Below are 11,364 nucleotides of genomic sequence, written 5' to 3'. Positions count from 1 at the left end.
TTAGGTGAAGGATTTAACTGCAGATGAGGTAGTGACCAAACTTGAGAGAAGGCCAACAATGAGGGCACTGTTATATGTGGTCGGCTCGGCTTGCATTGAGTTGTTCCGGGAATCGATGTATGTTTCATTAAGGAAAGGCCCACCCACAAGGCCTCCAACAGCCACATTAGGATTCGGTTCAGTTGAATCAAGCCACTTGAAGCCGTCGGTGCAACCAGTAGTCGCATCAGCTGGAATTGAAGCTCCTCTATGATGCACATATTGTGGGTACTTATCCCCATACCCCACAAGAAAGCTCATTTTCAAAGGGTTTTTGCCCAATACATAATCAGCCTGGAAGCAAAAATTATTATAGTATGATTATTTAAGTGAAATATGAATCAATGCTTTTCGAGGAAAATTTCAAATCTTCAGCTGCCTCTTTTATGCAACACGTTTATCCTACAACATAAATGGCGTACCTGTGATTTGGCAAACTTTCTAAGATCCGACGGTTTGAATGAATGGTCACCACAGGTTATTTTTGCAGTCTGTGATGTAAGCATGTAATCACTGTAAAGAGCAGCTAAAAATGCAGAGGCAACAGGGTGCTGCAGAGCATTCCATTCACTGATCCATACAAGACCACCTGCACCAGAAAGTCTGACCGGTGAGCAAAAAGTGATCCCAAGGTTCGAAACGAGTTCAGTTCATATGCAGCTTTAGTGATCTGAGAGGCATGTGTAATCCCCTTAAAGAATAGCTGGAGTAAGCAAATAAACATCTGGAAGCAATATTTTCAGTCCAAATTAGGGTATGAAATTGGCAATCTAGACATACCCTGGTATCCAATCTCAAGCCAATCAACTTGGTAAAACTAGTATTAATCGTTTTACTTGATAAGGAACTTTCCCTTAACCCATTTCTTTTTGTTGAATCAAAGATCTACATATCACATGTATGAACCTAATTTATTTAGCTTTAAAGAAGAATTACCATCTGTTCTGCTGGATGTGGCTGAGGGAGACTTTGGCAAAAGACCACACATAACACCTTCAGCAGAGCTCCTATAGTTTCTGAGGCCAGAGTTCCCAGAGACTCCTTTGGCACCAAACAAGCTTAACCTGGAAAGCAAGACCTGCATAGATGTAGCACCAAACAAGTTAATTCTAACTACTTTCTCAAAAGGCTCACAAAATGTGCGCAACTTTCAAGAACTCGGGGTTTCTTATATTATCACAATGCTTGAAGCATGTCTATGTCTGTAAAATGAAGGTAAAAGAAAAACAAGAGAGGATAGCATCTTTCTTCAAAATTTTGCTAAAAGGGAATCTTACCTGGGTTCCTGCATTTTTATTATCCCAGCTAAACCAGGTTGGACTTCCCCATGAAGCAAACTGTTTCCCATTTTCACCAGTCGCATAGTCAAGGTACGATCGATCACCTGTTGCATGATAGAGCCAGCTTGCTGCCCATAAGAGCTCATCTCCATACCCTGTTGAATTGTAATATGTAGCAACTTCTGGGATGTTCTCACTATAAGAAGCTGGATATTTGTCCGCGAAATTAAAAAGTTGCTTGGCATGCTTAAGAAGTGTGCTTGAGTATGCCGAGTTAGATGTCTTAAACACCAGAGATGCTGAAGCCATAGCAGCAGCAGTCTCAGCTGCAACCTCTGTCCCTGGAACAGTTATGTTCACCTGTGTGAGAGGCCTCTTCTCTTTCATGTTTTCAGGCCTTTCCCAACATTTATGATCTAAGTCGGGATCACCCACCTGCCATAATGTTGGAAGAGAAAAAAAACGTTAGATGTAAGTATACTTCATCAGCTTTTTTATTAAAGGATTGTGCAATTAGATTCCAAATCAAGTACGGTTTGCAATACAACCATGGAAATGGCATGAGGTTTCTCACTCGGTGAAACAAGACTATGAACAAAAGTATGCTCATTATAACATACAATCCAGTCATATTTTCAATGCAATCCATCACAACAACATGAGAAACAACAAGCTATAAGGTAGAGAGACTAAGAAGCAGATGCTAAAATAAATATCCCAGATACTCCTGATCTAAAACCTTTGGTTAAAGCCCTAAGCGATTTGGATACTTCATAATATAAATTTCTAAGGCAAAACCAACAAACTTAAATGCAGTGGTGCATGCAATGACTCGTGTACAAATGACATACGCATAATCCAAAAGAGTGGGTTGCAGTTAAAGACAGAAAATAACCTGAATATAGAGAACGTTGTCTTTAGGATGAGCATTTATAAGGAAATCAGTAATCCACTTGAGAGATTGTTGAGCAGGTTCCAGTTGATTCACTGCCGCCATCTGATCTCCATACTCGAGGATAGCCCATGATAACACAGTAGCAGTAAATGCCATTGGAAAACCAAATTTCATGTGATCTCCAGCATCATACATCCCCTTGGAAAGATCCAAGTTCGCTTCATTTCCATCCTTAAGTCCCGAATCTCCTCTCCATGATATCTTATTATTCACTAACTTACCAGCTGCAACAACCACCCCATCTCAGACATAATTATATACCAAATTAAAGCAGTAGCAAATTGCTAATACTATAATGAAATTAAGTAACTAAATACTGTTGCTACTTTAAATCAGGGTCCATAGGTTAACGGGTATCCTTAAAAAGAAGCAAATTTCAACCCAAGAGAGTAGGAAACAGAGTAAAGTGAAAGAAGGTACATTTTTGAATGTCAAAGAATTGCATTGCGATTTTGAGAGCATCGGCATACTTCTTGTCAATAGCGCCTGGAGGACCTGGAACGGGAGATGGCTTATTATCATTGGCGTGATCGATTTTCTGCTTCACTGCATAAACAATGGCTCCCACAACCAGAGCCAATATTACTATCGCCAGTAACCACCCCAAACACCCTCCTGACTTTGATTGTTTCCCCATTCTATTTTTGTCACTAGAAAACCCCCACACCAAAGCACACACAGAGACTCCGAACCTAAGATCTATAGATCAAAACAAGCGCATTGAACGATGGATGTGTTAAAAGAGAAATGCAGGGTTCAAAATGCTAGCGGCTGGATCTGGTTCCAAAGCAGCAAAAGAAGTGTTCTCATCGGACAGTCGTAAAAAAAAATTTTAACTGGTAACTACTTGCAAGGACAGAGGTCACCGACACTAGGAATATATTTTTCAAGCGAGATACCAATATGAGTAAAGATAATTATTTTTACTTTTATTGCCCGCTACCAGCTGTTTACTTTATGTGTGGATTACGAATATGCCCCCTTTAGTTTGGTTGGAGATAGATCTCATTGCCTCCGAACCATGTGTGGTGAAATGGCTTAATTCCACAATAGACAACTGGCTTACAAGAATTGACGGTTGATCTTCGTTTTGTTTCAGCTCTGATTGTTATTTGGTGGGTAAGTATGTAGTGGGTTAAGCGGCTCCTTTCACTAGTGTTTCCGCCATGCATTGGTCTTATTCATTATATTGTAGATGAAGTGTCCATGTCATGTCTGGGCCTCTGGGACAGACATCTCATGGGCCGAAGATCCTTTCCCCTCTCTATTGTCTTTGTCTTTATGTCTTTTTTCACGACGACTTCAAATTTAATTTTTATTAAAATCCATTTGCCATTTGGAAGTCAGCAGCTTTTCATCCCTTCTATAATTACTGAAATTAATATCTATAAGTTTACAAGTTATTAAATTTCCAACTGCTTACTTAAAAAAATGTCACTAATTGCTTACGATTTTGCTGCTATTGGGGACAGAAATCATGGAAATGTTCTTTCTTTGGACAAAACAGCTTCTTTTAACTAATACCAAATGGAACCTAATTTAACTTAGGAAAGGGAACCTTCTATACTTATTGTTGGGTTTTCGTGAAGTCATATATTGACACTTTAGTCTTAAAATATACATTGTTTCGGCTTTCTTATATTAAGTTTACGTCGTCCAACCCATTAAAAAACTCTTCTTGCTTTCTAGTTGGAACCTATTCGGCCCATTTTCTTTTCATGCTTCCGCTATGGGCTTTAGAAGGGCTGCTTCACAGCTTAAGGTACATAATAATAATATTCACATTTTGATTTGCTTTTTCTTGGCATCAATCTTGCTGGTTTTTTATCTTTCGTTCTTTTTCATAACGTAAAAGTTTGTGATGCGGTTTTCTTTTCAGGGTGAAGCGGAAGAGAAAAACTGAAAACGAATCAAAGCTACTTATTGTCATAAATTTAACAAAAATAAAACACCATTTTCTTTCTCTAGTAGCAATTAAATCATCTTTAATTCAGGATCTCTTTTCATCGCCACTGTCACGTGCTTAATGCTTTCACCTAACACATGCAACCTAATTCAATTTTGTGCGGGAATAGAGTCCATCTTAATCAGCTTTGGTGTAAATTTGTTTAAATTAATCTACTGACTCAAAGCTACATAAAAGATAAAGCTGCGTGGTTTAAAGGAGACCGATGCAGCAGGCAGAGTATTCTTGCCAAAGGGACTTTCCATCCCTAATCCTAAAACCTTTTTAGTTCTCTTTCACCAACTCCCAAACAACTAAGCACTAAAAAATTCAAACAAATGGGTACCACAAAAGGCATCAAATAACGGTACTTGAAGACTCTGGAGAACTTTTAAATCAATTGGCCCCAATACCCCATGATATGCAGTTGTTTGAAAAATAATAATGAAGCAACGAATGAAATAGAAACTAGAAAACAGGGAAATTTACATCAATGTCAACAACGATACGCCTACCAATTCAAGTGCTAGTTCAGTAAACTAAAAAGAAAAGGAATTAATACGATCATTTTAACGGGTTCCTGAACGGCTTTTCCTCAATCTACCACGTGTGACTCGAATGCTTTCTTCCATGAGAGTCACTTTTGGGGGAGGGTTTGTGACTTCATTCCGTGTAGAAGGCAACACCGGTTCAATTTGCATTGCTTCTGCTTCGGTATCTGCAGGCTGACTGGTACTTTCAGATGCAGGATCTGGTTTTTGGCTATTTGAGGATGCTGATGGGGTAGCTGATTTAGCCACCTGTGAAGCCACCTTTGAAGGTCCCACCTCTTCAGCTACTTCCTTTGGGTTTTGACTTGAAAATGTGCTTGATGTCGGGGAAGGCGGTTCTTCAGCCTCAGGATGTGCTGCTTGTGCTTTACTAGATGATTGGCGGATTGGCACACCAGAGGGTTGGCGAGCCCTATCAACTTGTGCCTGAGAATTCTGAAGTTATGGAGAAAAGAAAAATTTCAAGATGATAGGCTCGTGTATGGCAACAGACAAATCAGAACAAAAAAAAAGATTAATCAATTGCTAAAGACATTCAATTAATATAAAAACATTACATCTGTACAGAGTTTTGGATGCATTATAGTGAGAGGCCATTTTCTAACTCCAGGGCAACCATTTTCACATAGCATCCAATTTGTGGTTTCATCAAATTAAGTTTGTAGCAAAAAGAACTCATATGTAGGTGAAGGCAGCACAAACTACAATTGGTTATAATCTGGTAATTACCTTAGCATGGTGAGGTCTTGGGGTTGACTGTGAAGCAACATATTGCAGGATCTCAAAAACTCTTGTCTGGCCGTAGCTAGCAACTCTTTGCCAGTAAAGAACTGCCATATCACCAGCTCTAGTCCTTAGTTCCAACAAGTTACAGTCAATTTCATTTTCATGCTTTGCAACATATGGTCTAAAGAAGGAGTCATACACATAAGAAGTTCCCTGACAAAAGTGAAAACACGGGCAATTAAAGCAAACATCAACATGTAGATGGACAAGTAAATGTTCCTTGCTTCTTTAAAACTGATACACCTACCCTTGTTTTCGGGTACCACAAGTAAATAAAGAAAGCCAACTTAGCTTCACTGTACATTGGAACCCTAAAAAAGAGAGCACAGAAAAGAGCAAAGTGAGAAACACAAAAACACAAAAAATTCCTCGTGCTAATTCTCTGTTTTATGATTCCATACCATGAAACAAAAGCATCACCAATTCTCTCACTAACCGTCAAAACAGCCACCAATATCCTGAAACCAGAAAAGAAAAGGGTGGAAATAAAAGAAATTACATAAAATTAGCAATATCTGAAATGAAATGAATAACAAATGAATAACTACCAGTACTGGCACCAAAAGCGCAGTTCCTCAACGTCAGGCTTATTCATTTCAACAGTTTTATAACATTCATATGCTGGAAAAGCATAGGCAAAAACCGTCCTACCAAATCAAAACTGAAAGATTAATTTCAAGTAAAGTAATAAATTAAAACTAAAATGAGAAACAGAAACAGTTGTAAGGTAAAACATACACTAGTCCTCTGGTAAGAAAGGATCCAATCATTTTGTCTATTCCCTGGTGAAAGATAATACTCCCAGGGTTAAAAGCCAGCAACAAAATCAAGGTTATCAATCCCAGAAAACAAGAACAGTCAATACATATGCTAATTAAAGCAAAAGATCAGCCACAGACACAATATTATATTTAGCCCTGTCTTTCAGCCTCTATACATATCCAGATTCCTCAAAAGATTAACAATCCACTTCCTCACTGTCCATGGCACATTAGGAAAGTGATGATTTCTAATGGAAAATGTAACTTTGAGTTCGAAAGTAAAGAAAATTAGTAATAGTTTGTAGCATCTCCAAATCTCTTCAAAAGAAAACCTAGAAAGAGATTGTTACCTAAGTTTCTCCTCCTCTTTATTTATTTCCCTGATGAAATACAAAAGAAGAGGAATTCCATCAGTTCTCTCAATCCAAATATGTTATAATCCTAGTCAAACAAGGCCTAATCAGGTTGGAACTTAAAATTTTCTTGGCCCCATAAATCGACCGAGTAAAAGGTATACCAAAGGGTCTAAAATTTTGTCCTATTCACGACTTAATGGCAGAGATCCCCTTAAGAGCTTATGGAAAGACTCAGTTGAGCTAGAATTTTCAGATACCGGAACTGAAAACAACATAAAACCTGCTTAGATGTCAATTTATCATCTTTTTTTTCCCTTACTAACCAAACAAAGGAGTACGAGTAACGTAACGTTACAAGTTCAGAAACCAGAATGATTTAGCTAATCAAACCCCAAACCTTCCTTAGTACGCAAGTCACAACAAGCAACATACTAAGAATTAAAAACACTAATTAGATCCCAAAAGTATAGGACACCGTACGGAACTATTTCAAGTATTCAAAATTGAAGCAACATAATCGCACCGAGAAGCAGTGAAAACGAAGAAATCATCGAGAAAAACGCAAACACCGTTGAGTTCAAAAAATAGATAAATAACAAAATTGAAGAAAATCATATACAGGAAATACAGGAAAATTTTAAAAACATGTTCAAGACCCAAAAGAGATCCTTAGATAATATCGTTATCAACATTCAACAATGTAATGTCAGATAAATCTCGACTGCGATGTGCGGAATCAATCACCGAAAAAGAAGGTGGAAACGGCAGAGTGATTGGTACCTTTGAAAGATTATTTTCAATAAGATAAAGCAAACAAGAACGCAACACTATTAAACTCAGAAATGATAGTTAAAACCAGAGTTCCAAAGCGATGCACTTGAGGAGGAAATAATAAAAGAGTACTTTCGGAGAAGATCGCCGGGAAACAGGAAAATCGGCGCCGCCAAAATACGACGGCTAACCGTTATGAAGTCGGCGGTAGCAGTGAGAGAAGAGTGAAAAAGACTTTTGAGGAAAAATAATAAAAAATATTGAAGAGAGAGTCAGAGAGAGAGAGAGAGACAGCATTACAGACTTTTCATTCTTATCGTTAGTTTTCAAATCCCCATTACGTCCGGCTTTGTTTTTAAACTTTGTTGCCTATTATACCCTTTAGAGAAAAGCAAAACTCTATCTAATTTCCAAGGGCGGAATACACTAACATTTTGAAGAGGATAAGGATTAATAAGGAAAATAAAATCAAATAGAAAGAAGAAGAATCAGTAGCCGACTAAACTAATGGTTTAAAGTAAGTGATCATTATGGATAACGATCAAAGATTTATTACTAACACTAATTATGTTTATGCTTCTGCGACACTTTAGCCTACAAATAGCTAATCAGAAACAGATGAAGGAGGTTGTTAGCTTTGGAAGTGGGTGAGGCTTCGAAGAAATTTGAGTTGCCAAATTAGCAAGCCCCGTTACCAGCCTCCGACTGGGCCTCCAAAGTCAAAAGGATTTCCGAAAATTAAAATTATATTTGTTTTGGTAAATTTCATAGAAAGTCCCTATACTATATGTTTTTATTTTTATTATAATTTAAATATTTCTTTTTCTTGTTCATTAATTTCATCATTTAATTAAATTTGATTCTTATTTTTTCTAAATATACAATGACATGACATATAAACATCAACTTTTTTTTAGTAATTAGATAAATATTATACTTTTCATGCAAAAAAAATTATCTGACCAAAGTGTGTATGTCATATCTTTCAAATTATTTGATGAGAAAAGAGACTAGAACTAATTAATTATAGTACATAAACTAAATCTACCAAGGGACCTTTTATAGAATTTGACATTTGTTTTTATTTGTATTTTGCGTTCAGTCCCCAAAATACTTTTCAAGGGACTTAGCCCTTCAACTTTTCATATTTAGAAATGCAAGTCCTAATTGTGAACACAGTTAAAACTTTTTTGCTAAATTTAAGTTTATTACAACAGTTTTTTTGGTATATGGTTACTTAAGTAATTTTTTACAAAAAAAAATATCATGGCGGCAAATTGAACAGAAGAATTTGAGTGCGTTAACAATTAGACCTAAATTTTAAAATATGAAAAATAGAGAGATTAAATTCCAAAAATACAAAGAGCACAGGGACTTGGAGGATTCTTTAACCTTTTCTAATGACGTTTCCTCTGTTTTTAGTTGCTTTCATATAAAGAAGAGAAGCCACCCTTCAGCAGTTCAGCTGATTCTCGACTCTGACGAGCTCTCTCCCTTGGGAGAGGGGGCAACCAGATCCAAACCGGTTGAGGAAGATGAACTGTGGTCACCGTTAACCAAATGAATGTACATACGTGCAGTTGTAGCCCAATGCAAAAGGACGATTCCACTATCTGCAAACTTACATAAATATACACGTGCCTGCGAACATTGGTAACCCTACAGCTAGAACATCTCATCTATCAATCTGTACTATGTAACTACTGTTTGACCAAACTAGCTCCCTAAGATTAAACAATTGCAGTCAAGATCCTAGCACTTACAAAGTAGCCAAAGATTCACCCTTTACCTTCGACACAGGTCATTGCAGGTTTCTCACACTTCTCTTGCAACCATGTCAGCCTAATCTTGCCACCTTCTAAAGAGATAAAGGTTTTCCTTAGGGTGGGGTCTTCGAAGAGGTCAAGAGATGCAAAATAGAGCCACTCTTCAATGTCTTCTATCTCATCCAATGCTTTAATGCAATTAGTTATGCTAAATTTCTCATCACTTCGTTTTGTGGCAATTGTACTCCTTGACCTCCAAGCCGCAACCATATCTAACAAGGCTCCAGCCATAGTCTCAGAGATTTCTTCATCCTTTCTGCTCTGATCTAAACAAGATTGTGCCTCAGATGGTCGTCTTCTTTTTCTCTCTGCAATACTCTTAGTCAACTTTTCAGACAATGAACCGCTTTGGGTTAACCTTGAGGTGAGTGGATTATCATCTGGGCATGAAATTAAGACACTGGTATCATTTCCAACAGTTTTTTCTAGTCCCTCAAAGTGACTTGATTGGGCATACTTCCCATCAGCAGATGAATCAGTAAATATTGTACATAGTTGCTCATATATGGGGCAGTCCTTGATTTTGATTGGCTCAGGCCTAGGCTGTGCCTGTAAAGTATAAACACAATCTCTCAGGAACATACAGTAAAAGTGTCAGAAACAAACATTCATTACATTGAGAGGAAATTTACCCCAATGTCTTCCCACAGGTCAAACCCGATGCAACAAGAGTCCTCCATGGATGCAAAGTCATTTTGATCATAAGCTGACTTGAGGTTATAGAACCGTATTCTCAGAACATCCAGGTGCTTTCTCAACTGATTGTTATTGAAGTTAAGATCTGTTTGCTTGTTGAATTCATCACGTATGATATTCCATGTTTTCTTGTCAAAAACATTGTTTGGCCTGCTTCCCAATTTAATTTGCTTCACTACCAAGTCTGCAAATATCCTATCAAGGGACGCAGTCCACCTTGTTCTTGAGCGCTCCTGTTTTGGCTGACCGGCTTCATGATCCATCTACAACTACCACACTGATAATGCCATAAAGTTTCAATTCATTGCCAGTGCTTGGCTGGTTGCCAGAAACAATCTCCATACTTACCGATTCACATTGATGAACAAAATGGTGGTTCGCTAGTCATTGAGAAATTTTAAGCAAAAAATAATACTACCTAAAATTTATGTACCCTTTTAGAAAGAAATATGTTAATATTCTTGTAAATGTTAAACAATGGGGGGGGGGGGGGATCATATATTAATAGCGAGCCTAAAAGCACTACAATTTATCATGTATATATAATTGCAAGTCCCCTCAAAAGCCAAAAAAAAAAAAGAGAAAATTATAAATAAAATGCATCTGATTTTCAGCTAATATCACCCGGCAAATAGGAATCAAATAAGCAGTTTAAAACCTATTGGAACAAGGATAATCTTCAGTTACTGCCACTCTGCCACCTTTCTTTTACAACTTACAGTCAAGTTAATCAACATCACGACCTTCTAACAACTTTGGATGATGTTTCTAACACTAAAATCACGAAGAATACCAATGGGGAAAAAAGGAATAGAGAGATATTGGAAATGATGAACAAACTGTGATTAACTTAGATTATAGAACAACCATTTGTCAAACTAAATATCAAGTCAAACCCGTACAAATTTTACTCATCAATACTTGTTCACTAGTAAGTCGTTAGTTTTGAGATCAGTTACAAACCCAAAACCCAAATTGATTTATCAATAACTTCAATCATGAAATTGAAAAGAAAAGCGATGCACAAGAAGCTCTGTAATATTACCTGACAAACTCAATTCACTGAATCTGGCTGTTACCGGTTCATCGCAAAACCTAAAATGAAGAATGAGGAAGAAAACCCAGAAGACTTTTTTTTTTTCTGAAAGAAAGACGATTCAGTAATCGTTCGTTTTGTTTGCTTATTGGGCTCTTCCAAGTTCCAAAGGGCTTCGTTTCTCTGACTCATTTCAACAAATATTTCAAGCCCATTACAACTCTAATTATGATTTTCTTGGGATGAACTACAAATTTAGTAGTATATGCTTTGTGTAAATTCAAGATTTCCTCACTCAACTTTAAAAATTACTATATTAGTAATATCAATTTATGTTAACATCTGTGAATTCAAGAACCGTG

At 37.2% G+C, this 11,364-nt stretch overlaps 2 protein-coding genes across 8 annotated transcripts; both read right to left on the bottom strand.

Annotated features, from left to right (window-relative positions):
- LOC107905501 (endoglucanase 10-like) lies at positions 1-2,911 on the bottom strand. Its single transcript, NM_001326954.1, has 6 exons — positions 2,695-2,911; positions 2,215-2,498; positions 1,317-1,754; positions 976-1,117; positions 462-628; positions 1-333 (listed from the first exon to the last, which is right to left on the bottom strand). The coding sequence occupies exons 1-6, from the start codon at positions 2,909-2,911 to the stop codon at positions 1-3; spliced, it is 1,581 nt and encodes a 526-aa protein (NP_001313883.1).
- Positions 2,912-4,664: 1,753 nt separating this feature from the next.
- LOC107905503 (putative HVA22-like protein g) lies at positions 4,665-11,168 on the bottom strand. Of its 7 annotated transcripts, XM_041094044.1 has the most exons (9): positions 11,012-11,168; positions 9,903-10,243; positions 8,837-9,819; positions 6,295-6,338; positions 6,105-6,203; positions 5,958-6,014; positions 5,804-5,867; positions 5,500-5,709; positions 4,665-5,205 (listed from the first exon to the last, which is right to left on the bottom strand). In XM_041094044.1, exons 4-9 carry the CDS (start codon positions 6,324-6,326, stop codon positions 4,789-4,791), a joined length of 879 nt encoding a protein of 292 aa, XP_040949978.1. In that variant the 5' UTR covers positions 6,327-6,338; positions 8,837-9,819; positions 9,903-10,243; positions 11,012-11,168; the 3' UTR covers positions 4,665-4,788. The 7 variants fall into 7 exon arrangements, with proteins under 7 accessions (XP_040949978.1, XP_016687651.1, XP_016687652.1 ...); XM_016832162.2 differs by lacking the exons at positions 8,837-9,819; positions 9,903-10,243; positions 11,012-11,168 and adding exons at positions 6,668-6,697; positions 7,454-7,863; XM_016832163.2 differs by lacking the exons at positions 8,837-9,819; positions 9,903-10,243; positions 11,012-11,168 and adding exons at positions 6,668-6,697; positions 7,577-7,863.
- Between the last annotated feature and the right edge of the window lie 196 nt (positions 11,169-11,364).

Source organism: Gossypium hirsutum, chromosome D05, assembly GCF_007990345.1.
Source record: "Gossypium hirsutum isolate 1008001.06 chromosome D05, Gossypium_hirsutum_v2.1, whole genome shotgun sequence".
NCBI classification, from domain to species: domain Eukaryota; kingdom Viridiplantae; phylum Streptophyta; class Magnoliopsida; order Malvales; family Malvaceae; genus Gossypium; species Gossypium hirsutum.
Note: the sequence above shows the minus strand (reverse complement) of the source record. Positions and strands in the feature narration are given on the sequence as shown.